The following is a 19232-nucleotide window of genomic DNA, read 5'->3' as shown; positions in this document are numbered from 1 at the left end:
CAGAGATTGGATGAGTATTCAACTTCAATGCATTACAGCTCGAGAATTCAATTGTTATCCCAACCAGTTGATATCAATTTAATTCCTAAGAGTTATGTACTTGTTTTGAGTATCTAATGTAGAAGTTATAACCAAGTTCACTTTATGAAACGGTCTAAATGAATGATATACTGAATGTATGTCCTCTTGATATATGTAACTCTTTGTTACTGACTGGATATATACCTTTTGCATTCTGATAACCCTCTCGATAAGATCTGTTAGGTTTATATGCATATTCTATGTATTAATAAATGTATCCTCGTGTATTAGTACCTGTGTGTGTGCGTTGTTTGAGTTATATTGCATGGTTGGATTCTAAAGCCATTAAAAGAATCATTTTGTGATTTACGGCTACAATTAATAATTGTCCCAGTAAATGCCCAAACCCTACAGAACTGGTGCCTTCAGAGAGCACACTACACTGATAAGGATTCCAGATGCCAGCTAGAGACCCCCCCCAATGAAGAAAACCTAAAACTGACCATTAATAGTGGTCAAAGTCTGGGGTCTGTCTGAACACAGTGACATCTCCCCATTACTATGGAAATGAACTACGTCAGAAGCGGCTGAAAAGTGCTATACAAACTGGAAGCTTTGTACCTGTATTTCTAACAATACTTCGGTCTTATTGTTCCTTGCATACAATAAAACTCAACTGTTTAAACTTCATCTCGGGATCCAGAACTTATTTGTCTGTTACAACAATACCAAATGTTTTATTTTCCTTGTTTTACATAGTTGAATACTTGGGAAATATTTTTACTGCACTTTGCTGTTAAATTGTGTATTTTTACATTTCCTTTTTATCCAATTTCAGTTTACTGTACTGTACATTCATGAAATTTGTGTTATTTTACCTGCACACTTACTTAATTTATGTAGATTACAGTAGCATGATCTTGCAAAGTTCAAAATGTATAGAGGTTGTTCTAAAAAAGCATATGGTTCCTGATTCATTGCAGTAACAGGTTTTTACAGTAGTGTTTTGAATAGATCTCACCAGTGTGTAAGAGATATGCAGTGGTGTCTGTGTATTTGACGGCTTTTGTATGCCATTTGAAGGCAAAGTTTGATTTAGATTAAAGATAACATGTTTTTGAGTAGAGTGATTTTTGTCATATACGTTTGAGGTTTGTACAGATCAGTGTGTGTTTCTGGTTTTGTATTTATAGTTTGGGGAAAATGGAGCCTCATTTGAGGAAATGTGTCTTAGCTGTTGGGAAAAACTGTAACATGACACTGCCAATTAAATAAGTTTAGGGAAAGGTACACATTCTGTTGCAGGTAAATGAAGGATGGTCAGCGAGAGACAGCACAAATGCTGAATGGAAGTGGATTCCGCACGACTCCAAGTTTATACTCCATGCTGGGCTGTTTGCCATCAGTGGAAGTAAAGGTGAACTTCTGTAAAAGAAAAGTGAAGAACAGGAACAGCTCCATCCGAGCCAGCTGCTCTCCCAGACACATCCTCACTCCTGCAAAAAGATACAGTATGTCCAAGCTGGTTCTGTGCAAGCAATGCCTAGGCTTTTGTCAACCACACAGAGAAGTTTAAGAGTAAGAAATAAAACTAATCTTACAGGATTATCATTGTTCTTTTTGGATTGACAGATCTTTTAATGTGTTATTAATATTCAGATTTATTGAAAGGCATACCCTGCTTTAGGCAATATACTGTAGCTGGTCTGTGCAACAGCCAAGGCAGGGCTCCTTGTAAGGCCCAAAAATACTATTGTCACGACCACCAGTCATCGGAAATCTACCTACAAATGAGCTAACCAGTTCCAGCAGCTGACTAATCACAACAAGCGCCTCCACACGTGTTAACCATCACCAACTGCTGTGCCATTTTTTCTCATCTCTATTTAAACCCTCAGAACTCTCTGCTCTCCTAGGGAGCCCCTACCTTGCCCTTTTTGGAAAACCCTCTCAAATTACCTCTTTTGGCTTTTTGGACTTAGTTTGCTCTTGACCACGAACTCATATGGATGCCTGTGTTTTTGCTGCCTCTACTCCCTCTCTCTCTCGTCTGCATAGGATCCTCCTACTTCCTCACTTGGATTCCTTACAACTATTTTTGTTTCTAAACTGCTTCAGTTCACCTATTCCCAAGAGTGCTGTCTGTAGCAATATACCTTACAAAGCAATACGCACAATTAAGCTGTTTTATCCGTACAGACATAGTAAATACTACTGTAAAAGCTCGTTCTACAATCATTCAGTCAGTAATGCTCAGATTCAATTGACTGAAAAAAAGGAACACCTGAGGTAGGGAGGTTCATCCAGAGCAGTAATGCATAGAAAGTGTTTTTCCTTAAAGCTGATATCCTTTTTTGGTGATCCCCAAACCATATTTGTGGTTGCATACTATAGGTTATACTAGGTATCTTACTAGCAAAATATTGAATGTCATAGGAATGATGAATCATGGTAACTATTGCTCTAACAAGGACAAAAAGCTGTTTGCCACTGCTACCTTTGACTTTATAAATGAGAAAAACAGAATTAGTAGTCTATTTAGATAATTATGCCTCTCAATCTTGTGAAACAGCAAGAGCCAATTAATATTCATTAAGCGAATTACATATGATTTATTGTGTAAGTAATGAAAAATAAAGCTAATTTTCTATTATTTCTTATATTTATCATCCATTCATTTTCTAGCCACTTCTTCTAATTCAGGATTGTATGGGATCTGGAACTTATCTCAGCAGTAATAGGAACAAGACAGAATACATGCTGGACGGGGTGGCAGTCCATCATATGGGAGACAAACACAAACGCAGACGTGCATGCACTTACATCAGGGTCAATTTTCCCAGAAGCCAATTAATTTACAGTACCAGTAACGGTACCAGGACTATGGGAAATCAGAGTACCTGCAGAAGACCCATGCAAACATGAGGAGAACATACAAACTCCATGCAGACAGAACTCCAGATCCAGAATTGAACCCAGAGCCTGAGTGCTGTGAGGCAGCAATGCTAACCATTGGTCTGCATGCCACCCTTATAATTATCAATCATTAAAAAAAAAGATTACCTGCTGAAAAGGGTATGAATGCTTCCCGTCTCACAAACTTCCCTTCAGAGTCCAGGAAGTGTCCAGGGTTGAAAGTGTTTGGTGTCTGCCACTCAGTCTTGTCAAAGAGCACTGAGGTCAAGTTTGCTATTATTGTTGTGCCCTACAAAATTAGAAACATCTGGACTGATAACACTTGTTTTGTATTTCTTTCAGAAAATTGTTATTCAATTGCACATAACTATTTATACACATTTCAGAACATACATTGAAATTTGAATTTTACAAAGCAAAATTACAATAAATTGTCTTTGAACGAAAATAATATATACAGTATAAACAGATTGTAACTACCTTTACAAAGATAGAGAAACACACTACTAGAACACCCATTTCATATTTTAGGTTTTGTGAATAATGGAAATACAAGCATAAAACTGTTCAGAATGAATGTTTTATTTCCCTCTCACCTTTGGAAGAAAGTGACCCCCTAATGTAGTATCCGTATTGGTCATTCTTGGTGCATTCAGGGGAACAGTGTTGCCATGTCGCTGGGTTTCATGGATCACAGCATCAGTGTAGGGAAGATGTACTCTGTCTGCCATGGAGGGCTGCCGTTCCTTTCCAATCACTCTGTCTATCTCAGCCTGGACTTTCTCTGAGGCGCATGAGGCAAAGTACGGAAAAAGAGTTTTCATCTTATAATGCCAAAAAATACTAAAACCTGTTCTGAGGTAATTTCCAAAAAGAAGATACAGTACGTTCAACAGAATAATGCAATTAATCTATTACAAAAATAAACAAATTCCAGCTAAAGCATTTATTTCATTTCATATGATTAATGATTAATGCTTAACGCTTAAAGCTGATTAATGCTTGCTTTTTGGTTCAGATTCACTTTCACATGCCTGAGGGCTAATGTGCTGCAGATACAACTGGCTTGATATATTTAGGGGCTCAGTGTGCTTACTCACTCTGTATGTCCGGGTATTTGATCATGTAGAGGAGAGCCCAGCGTAGAGAGGTGGTGGTGGTCTCAGTCCCAGCTATAAAGAGGTCCAGAGAGCACAAGACTAGGTTCTCCTCATGGAATCCTGCTGCTGCATCCTTTGCACTCTGATGGGTAGATTGAAATTATTACATCCTTATCAATTTACATTTGTGGCAGGTTATCACATAATTAGTGGACTGTACAGAATATATGCCCCTGGTACAGAATTTGAATTTAATAAATTTGTTTCAGTTTTATACATGGAGTTTAAAAAAGTTCGAGAGGGATGACAAGAACCAAGCTCAATCAGACTCAGCTGTCAGTAATTAGCAATCACTCCTGATAATCCATTCCTCTCCCAAACGCTATAAATACCTACGAGATCCCTATCTCTCTCTCTTGCATGACTTGCTGTCTCACTTGTGTCCTTGCATAGACAGTACTATGACGCTGCCTACACCATTCAATCAATATTCTCATTTGCTGCTCCGATCTCAGCCAGAAACTGCAGATTTTCTCGTTCTATGCATACCAGCTAGCCATTGATCTGACTCTTCTTCGCTTTTCAACATCTGCAGATCACGCCTTTCCCAAGACCTGGACCCGCCGTTTTCAACCCATCCATTTGAAACACCTAACATTTGACTATCCAGTTACTTCTCCTGTTAAAACAAACTGGGCTGCTCTTGGCAAATGCACGTTCGCCGCCACTTTCACAAATCTCCGACGTTCACAAATCTCCCATTCGAAGCCTTCCTTCCTGTTATCACCTGGATAGTAACACAACGTCACTAAACTACATTTTAACAGCTTTTGTTCAGGATGTATCTAGGAATATTAGTCGTTTTCATATCAAAGATATACTTAATGTATCCTGCACTCACACTTAACTTCTGCATCTCCCGACGACATCATCAAAAGTGCAACAAACATGCATTTCCCCCAGCTTCCCACAAGCCTGTTTAACCGTAAAGTAAAAAAAAATAAAGGTTTGAACTTCGGAAAGAGTAATAAATAACCGTGGCTCTTTGACACGCTTCTGCCCAACTCACAGCAGATCAGAACCTCTGAGCCACCCTCACTGCAATCCCACAACCATCCATTCCGCAATCTCCCTGCGTTTCTTCATTCAGTGGTCTGTATTTGTTTTCCTTATCACATCTAAACTCACCTCTCTGAATCTCAAGCCCCCTCTGTTCTTCCTCCGTGTCCTTTAAATCTCACTTTTCTCCTGCGCATTTAACTGCATCTCATTTCCCTATCCCCGACAGTCAATTCAGCCTCGGGTTCCTGTTTCCACTGCTACTACAGCCATCTCCTCGGCCCCTGGTCTATCAGGCGTCCTACCTCCAGCCCAGTCAGCAGTTGTCCTGTGTCTTGTGTCCCTGGCGTTCAATTCAGCCCCCGGTTCCTGTTTCTGCTGCTACTGCGGCCATCTCCTCGGTCCTGGGTCTGTCCAGAATCCTACCTCCGGCCCAGTCATCAGTTGTCCCACGTCTTGCATCCCTGACTCATTCGTGTTTCTGACCTATTCAGCCCTTATGTCTCATGTCCTCCTCTGGTTGTGTCTTGGTTCCCGCCCGGTGTTCAGTTTGGCCTCAGATCCATCCCTCTCATTTTCTGCTGCTACCAAAGCTTGATATTCGTACAGGTAGATCCTACTTGTGTCCCTGATTCACTTGTGTCGCTATCCCCAGCATCCAGTTTGGCCCCGGGTTCATTCTTCTCATTTTGCGATACTGCTGATGCCAACTTCTCCACTCCAGTTCTGCTCTTGCTTCACTTTTCAAGCCACACCTGCTTCTTGGTCAGTTCAGCATCTTCTCAGTTACAGTACTACAGGGCCGACCCATACTCAAACAATTAGCTGCCTGGAGGGGGGGCATCCATTTGGGCGGGACCCCCAGAGGTTTATATTCTCCCAACTGTAGTTTTTGTTTTACAGTGCCCACATGTATTCGTTGAGTGGTCAACAGCGCTTTCAGTTCCGTTCCAGATTCCAAGCCGTTAGTCCCTTATACTGCCTCAGATACCAAGAGGTTACACATCAACAGGTTTATATGCCTCAGCATTACACACTCACTCCATTTGCCCAGGAGACTCTTATCAAATTAAATGGTTATAGAAGTCCAAGACTTTGCCGTTTTACCTCTGTCCCTCATTCTATTCACAGTACAAATACAGCGAATGAATCTTCAATTTCAATTGCTGCTTTTGGGGGTACAATTGGAAATTTGGACCCTTATCCATTCAGATAACACCGCCTTTTTTAGTTCAATTTAATAATACCAGTGACTTCCTTTACAGTTTACATGTTCTCGCAAATTGCGGACGTTTCTTCTAACTCAAGGCTGCCTCCTTGCTGCTCATGTGTATTTATTTTAATAAGCAACATGCCTAGGTCTTCAGAAGCCTTCCTAATTTACATACAGTAACCCTAAACAAACACTCCCCCAGCTGCCATTCAACCTCTGCGATGACCCACAGTTCATACCATGAATCCTTCTCACTCCCTCCATGCTCCTCCATAATTCTGCATTGGTGGGTTGGGGTCCCACTTGGTTCTTTTGGGGGTCCTGGTCTCCTTGTCCTGTGGCCAGGAGGCCTGCCCTCAGCCAAGCAGGTAAAGCCACAATTTCGCTCCATGATGCTTTCATCTTGGGTGTTTGTCATTCCTCGTGAAATTGAGTTTTTAACAAGTTCGGGAGGGATGACAACAACCAAGCTCAATCAGACTCAGCTGTCAGTAATCAGCAATCACTCCTCCTGACAATCTATTCCTCTCCCAAACGCTATAAATACGAGATCTCTCTCTCTTTCTCTCTCTCAATTCAATTCAATTCAAGGTACTTTATTACCATGACCGATGGGTACAATCAGTGTTGCCAAAGCAAATGAAAGTAATGATATTTACATTAAACAAAACAAAAAATAGAAGTAAAATAAAATCTTCAGACATATTACAGACATTTACAACAAAGACATATTATAAAATATTGACATATACTGTAGGCGGCTGGAGCATTATTGGAAGACAGACTCACTGTTCCTCAGGCTGTGAAAGGAGATCACATACTGGGCTGCCAGTTCAACTGAGTTCCCTCCTCCCTCTCCCAGTAGGATTGGGACCCGTTGTGATTCTGGCAGGTTTTGGAACTCTGGGATTAGATTTCTGAATTTCGGGAAGAATGTTTCTCTAATCCCAGAGTATCTGTCACAGTGCAGTAGGAAGTGCACCTCTGTCTCTATTTCTCCCCGCTGGCAGTGGGAGCACAGCCTGTCCTCTCTGGGCAGCCAGGTCTGCCTGTGTTGCCCAGTTTCTATGGCTAGGCTGTGGTCACTGAGCCTGTACTTTGACAGGGTCTGTTTCTGTTTGTTGTTTCTTATTTTGGTCAAATATTCAGCTAGTGTGTATTGTCTGTTTAGGGTTCTGTAGCATTCCAGTTTATGTTGTGTTTGTGTGTGTGTGTCCCAGTGTGTGAGATATTGCTGTTTGATCTGTGCTGTGATGTGGTTGAGTCTGGGTGCTGTCCTGAGGCTGGTTAGTGTCGGTGTGGCTCAGGTCAGTGAGCCTCAGGACCAGCTGGCTCAGGGGGCTCTGTTTTGGGCTCAGCTCTTGACTCAGCAGGGCTTTGTGGTGGTAGGAATTTTGGTCGCTGTTTTTTAGGTGTAGCCAATACTTTAATATTCTTTTCTATATGTTTATCAATAGTGGGTACTGGCCTAATTCGGCCCTGCACCCGTTGTTAGGTGTTTTTCTCTGCACACAGAGGATGTTTCTACAGATCTCCATGTGCAGAGTTTCTGTGGGGTGTTTGTCCCATTGAGTGTAATCCTGGTCTGTGAGGGGACCCCACACTTCACTGCCGTATAGGGCAATGGGTTGGATTACACTTTCAAATATTTGGAGCCAGATTCTTGTTGGTGGGTTGATGTTGAAGAGCCTCCTTCTTATTGTGTAGAAAGCCCTGAGTGCCTTCTCTCTCAGTGCCTTCACTGCCAGGTCAAAACTCTCTCTCTCTCGCATGTCTCTTGCTTCCAACCTCCACCCCAACTTCACCTCTGCAGCTAACCCTTGGTCACCCTGCATGGGGGTCCTGGTCTCCTTGTCCTATGGCCAGGAGGCCTGCCCTCAGCCAAGCGGGTAAAGCCACAATTTTTCTCCATGATGCTTTCATGTTGGGTGTTTGTCATTCCTCATGAAACTGTATTATTGAGTGGCTTTTAGCCAAAGGTAACACTCTTTCCAGAAAGTTGTCTAAGAGAGAACATAATTATGATGGGTCTTCTGTCCTGTACAGATGTTCAAAGGGTGGTTTAGTACCGATTAGTAATAGTAAAGGACATCTCCCAACACATTAGAATCCAAATATGTGTATTGTTCCCCCAAGCAGCCATTCAACCCAGATAACACAGCTACAGATAGTTAACTAAAGTAGATCAAACAAAATATTAAATTAAGAACCCAGTCAGGTAAAAAGACAGTATATGAAAGCAAAGAATCTAGCACCCGGAAAATTTACAGAGATGCCCTTAAGACATTTACATTTTCTATCTGTGTCAAGTAGTTGTCAATGTAGTCCCTGGGTGTTGATGGGTCCCAATCTTCCTTGTGCTTCTTAATCTGTTCTCTGATAAAGGCTTTCACTTCTCTGTGGTATGAAAAAAGCTGTTTGTGCGGTCCAGGTAGACACTTCATAATCGAAGGGAAGGCATCATACAGCTAAGGACAAAATAAAGGGTAGAGATCGGGTTGTAATTTAAAACTACTTCTTCATACATTGATGATAATAGTCCCATTAACAGTAAATCCTGTGGTGGTGGTGTGGATAGATTTATAGCATTAGAGCTTTTCTTTCTTGTGACAATCTTTGTGCAATGACCAAACATCTAACTGTGTTGATGTTCTCAAGATGTTCCATAGTAGAGTAAATACAGGAACTGTACACAATAAGAAAAATGTTCTCTACCTGGGCCCATATGCTTCCTTCCAAATGCATAATAACTGACATCTTATACAGCATCCTCTGGAAACTGTTATTACTGTAATGAAACCGGTGTCCAAAAACCAGAGAGCAGATGATATTGGAAATGCCACAATTCAGAAGGAGATGGGGATTGAAAGGTTTACCTTTAAAACATAAACAAGTTTTAAAAACATAAAATGTGGTTATTATTGGAGTCTGTTCATTGTTCTAATTCAAATGAACAGTACAGAATGTAATTAATTACAATGGTTTAAATTCAAGTCATTACCTTGCTCTTCCTCTATAGCCTCTTGAAGAAATCTACTCTCATCGGAAATGACTGACTCCAAAGTCTTCCTACCCAGTCCAAAGTCTCTCAGAGTGGAAAAAGCAAATCTTCTCTGCTTTTTCCACCGGTATCCATTGCTTAAGAACAAGCCTGTAGGATAGTAACAAATGACTCTTTGAACTAACAAGAAATATACTGTAACAAAGTTTTAACACATTAGTTATTTTAAATTGATGGCATTATATACAGTAACAATGAAATTAGAAATAAATTGAAGATATTGTAGCACCCTCGCCCGGTGGTGAGGAGGAAGTGTACCCAGTCGCTGAGGGTAATGCAGCACAGGCTGGGAGTTGTAGCCGGGGGGAGTCCGGGGCGCCGTAAGATGACCAGCAACTGACCCTGCTCATGTAAATAAACCTGTGTTAGCTAAAGTGTTCTCTGAAGCTTAGTGTCCCATAAGTTAAGTGTTTAGTCTGTTAACGAGTTACCAACCTAAATCTGTGTTCTGTCTGTCCCTTAATGTGTGTGCCTGGTGTTGGTGTTCTTGTAAAAGAGAATAAAAGAAAGTGCTGGTGTTCCTACACTGTCTCCTCTTGTCCTTTATCCTGAACAAACCTGTTGTTGCTACAATATTGATCACAAAAGACATTGTAACAAAAAAAACAACACTTATTTAGTTAGGAGCAGGTCTCTTTTAACTGAAACATTACAAATAAAAATATTTTAACACAGAGCTGTCAAGGAAAATCAGTCAGACCTCCCAGCTTCAGCCTGTCCTGCTCTCGTTATGTTCTATGGCTGTAGTGAGGCAAGAACTGGGAATCAGGAAACTGCATGCTGAAAGATGATATGAAAAGCTATAATAAATTAGTGTACTGTAATTCAGTTATGGTCCAGTTCTTTTATTTTATCTACATGTGGCTTGGTTAACCACCTTGGCTAACTAGTTTTAGAACTCAGTTTTGGGACTTTGTCTGATACTATATATGTCTAGTTTAATTTGAGATTCCTAGAATGCAAATACAATACATACAGTTGCAAATACAATCTATTTACATTTAGAAAAACTGGATAATCAAGAAACTTTTTATCTTGTTACTCACATTTGATATTTAGCAACATTACTACCTTGAGCTGTTCAGTATGACTATATTTCCTTAATTTAAAGAAATTTTATTCGCAATGCAAATTTTTATCAGATTGTATAGTATAGTATAGTCCTGTAAGATGGGGATTCAACATTTTCTGTGTTGTATAAAAATCATTTAAATGACCCCCAAGGTTAAAAAGGCAGAACTCTGGTATAGCATGTCACATTAGATCTCTGTAACAAACATTGTATTTGAAGTTCTACATGTCCAAATATCATACATATATATTTTATGTACACTGTAAGATATCTTATATTTCATATACATATACTACATAATGTATATCAGGGTAACAGCTTAGATGAGAAAACAGAACATAAGGGATATTGATAGCTATAACAAAAATTGAAAATACAACCAAAGCCTCTTACCTAATCCACCATACACTGCATTAGCAAATGGACCACAGGGTCGGTCAGCAAAGGCATCCCCCTGGTTAACCAGAGCATCCTTCACCAGTTGATAGCCCATCACAAACACAATTTTCTCTCTTCCCAGGCGCAGGCTAAAAACATCACCGTAGTTTTCTGCCAGCTTGGAAAATGCTGACAATTATTATTTTGTCTTGTTCATTTTAATTCAGAGATAAGCATTGCCCTACCAATAAATTAGCATAAGTCACCATTTTACGTATTACAATTATGTGGTACACCCTTATCAATGGGCATGTATAACAAAGTTTTGCATTAAATGTATTGTAGTGGCCTGGCGTTATGGCCGAAGAGCAGGAAGAGGGGCTGGACGGGAGGAGTGTCCAGGGCGTGAACTAGGAAAGCCAGTGACCAGTGCAGCTGACCAATTGTGGAACTGGTGTACACAGTCGCGAGATCGCCTGGACTTATGTAAACAGTTTCCCTGGTTTTGCACCCCTTTTATACATGTACCCAATTACCACCCTATACCTGTGTAACTGTACCCGAATTGACACCAGTGTGTTGTAGCCTGTTTGTTTTTTTCTCTCCTTGTTGTGGTTGCTGTGTCGGACACATGCATGTCCGATTTATAAAGAGCCGTGTTTTCAGTCAACAAGAGTCCAAGTTCCTGTCTTTATTCTCCCTGAGCCCATCGCGTTACAGTATGTACAAAAGGGACTCAGTACAATATAATTAAATTACAATAAGGCAAACATAATAAAACATGAAGTGCAATTCAAGTCGTTCTAAAACAACAGCAATAAATTTAGCTGATAACGCCGAGAAGTGCCGGTTCCCCCGGCAGCCAAGCGACCCCTTAAAGTGCCTTCTGGGTGTGAGCAGCAGCTGCCAGGGGTTGGAACGGCCCCTCGGTGCCATCGGTGGCCACAGCCCTTATCAGGGCTACTCGACAGCAGCCTACCCGGCAGAGGAAGGACTATTTCCCGCATCTCCCCAACCGATGTGGCGGGACAGAGACGCCGGTGCAGCTGAGCCACTATAACGGGGAGGTGCAATGGCAGCTTTATGAGGCCCAATTCCAGATGGCGGCCTGGGCAAATGACTGGTCCCAGGGGGAGATGGGGGATTTTGCCCAGGAGTGGTGGGCACCGGAGTCCCAGAGACCTCGGAGGCCGTAGGGAAACGAGAGTGGGGTGGCCTAAAGGGGGGAAAGCCGCCCTTGAATGACACCACCCCCACTCCAGAGAGCCAGGAGGAGTGCTTCACCCCGTCTGCTGCCGTGGGAAGGGTTGGCCACAGCCGGGTATTGTTTCTCCCCTGCCTCATCCAGGGCAGACCCTGCCAGGCCCTGGTCGACATCAACTCGACCATCACCCTGCTGCAGACCAGTATCCTGCTGGGCACTGAGGCAGCCGGATCCCCAGGATGGGAAACCACCAGCCTGCGCCTGAGGACGGTGACAGGGTAGTGCGCAGAGGTCCTCGACAAGCGGGCACTCACATTGCAGTTTGGGGCTGCTAGGGTAAAACACCCTTTCTACCTCACCCCATTCCATGAGGACTGTATCCTGGGGTTTCACTGGTTGCAGCAGGTGGGTGGTTGCATTGCTTGGGCCGGCGATAGTTGGTGGGGCAGGGGGAACGGATCTGTCTCGCGGCGGGCAGGTGGGCTGACCGGAGTGGGAAGCGGAGGCGCCGGCAGCGGGCGTTGCCGGGGCCTGTTGGAGCCGCAAGTCTTGGGGCAAGCATGCGGGAACCAGCTCCCGGGCAGCCTGGACGGGCGGTTGGTGGGGTGGCTGCTGAGGAAATGCGAGAGCCAAGTGCAGGGCAGAAACGAGGTGTGCTATGGGGGAGCTGTTGCAGCGTAGCAGCACTCGAGGCCAGCAACGGTGACTGCAGTCTCTCCTCGCCGAGAATGAAGATCTGCTCGCGGTGAGGGATGAGGACTGCACCCACACGGCTCTCACGTAGCATAAAATTGACACCGGCGATGCGTGGCCCATTCTCATTCCACCCCGCCGGATGGCCCACGTCAAGCAGTCAGCCATGGAGCAGAAGGTTCCTTGCGCAGACAGTTGTTTTAGTCCGGAAGAAGGACGGCTTGTGGAGGTTTTGTGTGGACTACAAAAAGCTGAACGAGGTCCCCTGGATAGATGATGCACTGGAATATATTTCCGGGTCGACCTGGTTCAGTTTGCTTGACCTCCGGAGTGGCTACTGGCAGGTTCCGCTCGCTCCCGAGGCTTACCCAAAGATAGCTTTCGCCGTCAGCCAGGGGCTCTGGCAGTTCACAGTCATGCCTTTCGGACTGTGTAATGCCGCGGCAACGTTTGAGCGGTTGAGTGAAGCAAGTGCTGGTGTCGGTTCCCCGGAGAAAATGCATGGTGTACCTCGATGACCTGCTCATACATGTTTGGGATTTCAAGCAGGCCCTGGCAAAACTCAACCCAGGGAAATGCGAGCTCCTAAGGCAGGAGCATGTGGTATGGGCGTGAGGGGTAGCCACGGACCCAGGGAAGTTTGCTGCAGTGCACGACTGGCCAGCAACCCGCACCGTGGTGGATCTCTGCAGTTTCCTGGGGTTGACATCTTACTACCGAAGGTTCATCTGGGACTTCGCCAGCCTCGCCGCCCCACCTCATGGAGAAGGGGCTTCAGTTTGTGTGGGACGTGGACTGTGAGGCGGCCTTCCCGGGGCTGCGGGAGGCACTGGTGGGGAATCCCATCCTGGCCTTCCCGGATCCGACGCTGCCCTATGTGCTGGATACAGACGCCAGTGATATGAGGGTGGGCACAGTGCTAGCATAGGAGAGGCCAGATGGGGAGAGGGTCGTCGCATACTTTAGTTGGGCGCTCAGCCGAGAGGAATTATTGCGTCACCCAGAGGGAGTTGCTGGCTGTAGTCTCGGCGGTCCGCCACTTCAAGCCCTACCTGCTCGGGACCCGTTTTAAACTGTGGATGGATCATCCATCCCTCACCGGGCTGCTTAATTTCAAGGAGCCAGAGGGCCAAATGGCTAGGTGTATTGCAGGAGTCGTGCACCATGTGGGGTTTCACCACCGAAATGCAGACGCTTTCATGTGGAGGCCCTGTGAGGCACCCAGTGCTTCGTTGGAAGGCAGCAGGGATCCAGCCTGCACGGGAGGAACTCCCCCTCACCCCAAGTCCGTGAAGGCTCTCTGCACACTGTGGGAGGCCTTGGAGGTGAGGGACGGGGTGCTGCGCCGGGGGTGGCGGGTACCCTCCAGCAGCGAGGTCAGGTGGCAGCTCATGGTGCCACGGTCGCCCCGTATGGTGGTCCTCCAAGTGGTGCACGGCCAGCTGGGCGTGGGGCACTTCGGTTCCACGAAGACTCTGAAGCGACTCCAGGGCCACTTCTATTGGAATCTCTGCTACCGGGACGTGGAGCATTTCTGCCAGACATGCGCAGCCTGTGTTGTTCAGAAGGATCCTCCTGAGCGTTCATGGGTGCCTCTCCAACAACATCAGTTGGGGGCGCTTATTGAACGGGTGGGGGTGGATGCACTGTGCCTGCTTTCATGCAACGAGGCAGGCATCCGCTGTGTCCTGGTGGCAGTGGACTACTTTTCGAAGTGGCCCAAGGTTTACGCTCTACTGGATCAGAGTGCATCCACCATAGCTCATGCCCTGTTGGTGGGAATGTTTGCCACGCTGGGGGTGCCGGAGGAGCTCCATAGCAATCAGGGGCATATTTTCAAGTCCCAGGTGTTTGCGGGGGTGTGCCAGCACCTGGGGATTAAGAAAACGCATACCACCCCGCTGCATCCCCAGCACAATGGGTTGGTGGAACACTTTAGCAAGATGGTCTCCACTCAACTAGCCTGAGACCGCCACTTACCCCTCGCCCTGGGCATACCGGACTGCTGTGCAGGAGTCCACCAGGTGCACCCCGGCCTCACTGATTCTGGGCTGGGAGCTGCATACCGCAGTGGAGCTGGCATTCAGTTCGCCACCCAGGGGGGGGAGCTGCTGCAGCCAACCAGGCCAGATTACGAGTGGGACTTGCAGCAGCAAATGCTGCAAGTGCACTGCTTCACCCAAAGCCTCCTGACTCAGGCGGTGGTGTGGCAGAAGCAGTACTATGGTCTGCGCGACAGAGGCACTCTTTTCAGACCAGGGCACCTTCTCTGGGTCTATAACCAGGGGACCCGGGGAGGTCCTGCAGGTGGTGGGAGAAGTCTGCTACCATATCCAGAGGGAGGGTGGTGGTCCTGCACCGAGACCGCCTGGCTCCCTTGAGGGCTTGCGAGGGGGCGTTGGAACAGGAGGGCACGGAGGAACCCAGGGAGAAGCCAGATCCAGGTTTCACTGGCCCAGAGGGGGCTGAGGGGCAGACTGTGAGACTCCACCTCGTCACAGTGGGCGCACTTGCAGGGTGCCGTGGAGGCTGGAGGATTTTGTGCTTCACGTAGCCAGGCTATTCGATGGCGACGGCCACTGGTCAGTGCAGCTGACCAATTGCGGAACCAGTGTACACAGTCGTGAGATCGCCTGGACTCATGTAAATAGTTTCCCTGGTTTTGCACCCCTTTTATACATTTATACAATTACCACCCTGTTTTTTTTCTCTCCTTGTGGTTGCTGAGCTGGATACACGTCTGATTTATAAAGCGTCGTGTTTTCAGCCAACAAGAGTCCAAATTCCTGTCTTTATCCTCACTGAACCCGTCGCGTTACAGTATGTACAAAAGGGACTCAGTACAATATAACTAAATTACAATAAGGCAAACAGAATAAAACACAAGGTGCAATTCAAGTCGTTCTAAAACAACAGCAACACATTTAGTCATCAAAGAATAGTTTATTTCTATGATTAGCAATTATCATGTATGTGTATATAAATGGAAAATCTAAATTTTCAATCCCATAAAAATAGATCACATACCTTTCCCATGTAAATATGAGGTTGTTTAGTGTCAATATTAAAGACGTTCCCCACGAAGGGTAGTCCCCAGGGTCCGGGAGGGAAGTTCTTGGGATTCTTGTTCTTGACAATGTCGATTATCAGCAGAAACACCACAAGGAAAAGCAAGATACTTTGGGCATCAAGCCCTTCCAGAATATAATGCAACATGTTAATGAGATATCCTTGCTATTCACTACTACAATCACACTGTTTTTGAAAATGTGGGTGTGTTTTTTTTGCAAGAGATTAATCATTATTTAACTCGGCGGAATCTGTTCTCATTTCACAATCCTTTGCAATCCCCTTTGGACAAACCTACTGTTTGTGTTAAAGTTAAAGAAATAAACACAGCCTGGGCTGTGAGCTCTCCAAAGACATGAAGTTCATGTTCAATTCCACCATAATTGGCTCAATCCTGGGGTGGAGTGGGAGCTGGGGGTGAGGGGGTCAGTCTGCACAACAAATACGATATAACATTTGGAACATGGAATAACAGTGAAATTGTTTATGAAGCTGTTTAAATTTGTGCAGATTTAGAGAATGTTTTGGGGGTACTGCCTCATTTCTTTTTAAACTTAAACTTTTAAAACTAAATGTGAAACAATTTAGGGTCTGTATTTTTTTTAGCAGATGATGGAAAAAAGTATATGAGTTATTTGAGATAATAAAGATTACATTCTTTGCCTTATTTTAAAGACATAGATTAAAATGAATCAGTGTAAAAGTTTTATAAGCACTAAAAATAATGCTCTTAATTAAATAATTTGGAAAGTTTGTTGGTCAGTCTCTTTCAAAATTCCTGAAGTTTATAATCAAGCAAATCTCTGACTACAGTACCACTTGACACATGTTATTTTTTATCATGAAAGATGATGCAAGAACTATAGCCATAAACCTCTAAACGAACTGTCAATTGTGTATTACTAATTATGTCACAAAACCTCTTAGCCGGTTATTTTTTAATGTCTTACTTTCAAAAATCATTATTGAATTGTAAAAAAAAATATCACAATTGCAAAACAAGCAGGTAGCAAGTGATAACTGAGAAGATTAAATTGCCAGCTAAAATTGGAAGAAAAGATTGTTTCCTCTGAAACTTTCCATCAGAGCACATAAAGTGTCAGTGGTTAAATACATTGAGGACAGGGCAGCTGGCTCTGATACTCGCTTATCACACAAATCACTTACAATGAAAAAAAGGACATAAAATTGTTCAGAAAAAACAAATAATGCTGTTTGAGACAAACAAATAATAATGTTGCATTTAACAAGATTATATGTGTTACCTTAAAATCAAATTTTCTCTTTTAACTTTGGAAGAATATATACCGTACTCAACTATAATTTACCATTTTTGAATGTGTACTTTGTATTTTAAAATTAGTTTTGAAAATTACATATGAAAGAAATTCAGTCTCTTAATGATTATTTCTGCCCTCTTTCTCCACATAGACTCCACAGGAGTCTATGAATTTACCGGGTTCGACCTGTTTTTACTTTATTTTTTAAAGTATGTGAAACCTTATACTGTATTTAGTAACTTGTGGAACCTCCTTTATTGGCAATAACCTCAACCAAGCGCTTTCTGTAGCTGCTAATCAGACCTGTGCAGCGGTTAGGTAGTATTTTGGCTCATTCCTCTATACAAAACTCTTTCAGTTCATGTATATTTTTGGGATGTCTTGCTTGAAGTTCTAAAATGGTGGCGCCCACGCAGGCAGCAGCCCAGCGAGCTCTCTTAAACGGATCTTTTATCATTGTTTTTTTTTCTTCGTTCTTTCTTTTGTTACTGTTCTTAGTCCTCAGTTTCCCTCTCCATAATGTTCACGTACATAACTTATGATCCACAAACACTTTTAGACATCGGAACAAGATCCGCAGGACTATCACTTAGTCTGGAAGATCTGGACTGCATCAGCTCACACGGACTTCTCCGACAAGGCCTGGAAACCACGGTATCACCTGAACAAGGTAACCAAACCAGGAAGCGTCGCAAACGATGTGAACGAAAACGGAAACGCGGTAAGCGAGCTGGGCTACAAACAAGACTAAAGACCGAACAGAACAAACATCCTTTATCAACCATTTTACTCGCCAATGTCCGATCCCTCGACAACAAACTCGATGATCTCAGACTGAGACTCTCCACACAACGAAAAATTAAAGAATGCTGCGCTTTTATTTTTACTGAAACATGGCTAACAGACAGTATTACGGACTCGCCAATACACCTAGATGGATTTTCTGCCTTCCGCGTGGACAGAACTACAGAGTCCGGTAAAACCAGGGGTGGGGGAGTGTGCATTTTTATTAACAACGCGTGGTGCAACAATGTATCTACCATCACGAAACACTGCTCACCTGCTCTGGAATTTTTAATAATCAAGTGCCGCCTCTTCTATCTGCCGAGGGAATTTACAACTGTTATTATCACTGCTGTCTACATCCCCCTGACGCTAATGGCAAAGAAGCGCTAGAGGTACTGCACACTGCAATAAACAAACAGGAATCTGCACATCCTGACGCAACCTTTATCGTCGCGGGTGACTTCAATCAAACAAAACTCAAATCCATTCTTCCAAAATACCATCAGCATGTCTCCTTCCCAACGAGAGGAGAAAACACTCTGGACCATGTTTACACCAAGATTCAGAATGCTTACAAGGCAGTACCCCTCCCTCACTGTGGAAACTCAGACCACATCACTCTGTTTCTCCTCCCGGCATACAGACAGCTGCACAGACAGGCAAGTGAAACCAGTGGTCACGAGGGTGAAAGTGTGGCCTGAAGGAGCTGAATCAATCCTGCAGGACTGTTTTGAATGCACTGACTGGAATGTGTTTAAAGAGGCAGCCACACAAGGATCATACACCGACATACAGGAATATGCATCGTCAGTCACTAGCTACATCAGGAAATGTGCTGACGATGTCACACTCACAAAAGAAATAAGAACTTTTCCTAACCAGAAACCATGGATGAACAGTGAGGTTCGCACCCTAATCAAAGCAAGGGATGCAGGATTCAAATCGGGCAATAAATCAGAACTAAGGTCAGCCAGGATCAATTTTAACAATGGTATTAAACATGCAAAAAACACGCTCAAACAGGAATTAGAGGAACACTTCACCACTAATGACCCAAGGTATATGTGGCAAGGTATACAGGCCCTCACAGACTACAAGAGGAAGAACATCTGTGCACCTGCCCATGATGCCTCCCTGCCTAACGAGCTCAACACCTTCTATGCTCAGTTTGAAGCCAACAACACAGAACCAGTCATCAGAACTGCACCCTCCGAGCTGACCAGCTGCTCTCACTGTCTGTAGATGAGGAGATCTCTGCTAAAAGTGAACACACGCAAGGCTGCAGGACCAGACGGCATACCCAGTCGCGTCCTCAGAGCCTGTGCCAATCAACTGGCGGGTGTATTCACAGACATTTTCAACATGTCTCTGGCCCAAGCC

The 19232-nt window shown here is 44.2% G+C and overlaps 1 protein-coding gene across 1 annotated transcript; it reads right to left on the bottom strand.

Moving 5' to 3' along the window:
• Positions 1-366: 366 nt before the first annotated feature.
• LOC148823632 (cytochrome P450 2J2-like) lies at positions 367-15943 on the bottom strand. Its single transcript, XM_088927416.1, has 9 exons — positions 15745-15943; positions 10836-10998; positions 9311-9460; positions 9025-9185; positions 8601-8777; positions 4038-4179; positions 3534-3721; positions 3085-3226; positions 367-1517 (listed from the first exon to the last, which is right to left on the bottom strand). The coding sequence occupies exons 1-9, from the start codon at positions 15931-15933 to the stop codon at positions 1342-1344; spliced, it is 1488 nt and encodes a 495-aa protein (XP_088783542.1). The 5' UTR covers positions 15934-15943; the 3' UTR covers positions 367-1341.
• Between the last annotated feature and the right edge of the window lie 3289 nt (positions 15944-19232).

This window comes from Atractosteus spatula, chromosome 11 (assembly GCF_055471065.1).
Source record: "Atractosteus spatula isolate fAtrSpa1 chromosome 11, fAtrSpa1.hap1, whole genome shotgun sequence".
Lineage (NCBI taxonomy): Eukaryota > Metazoa > Chordata > Actinopteri > Semionotiformes > Lepisosteidae > Atractosteus > Atractosteus spatula.
This window is presented reverse-complemented; position numbering and strand designations above follow the sequence as displayed.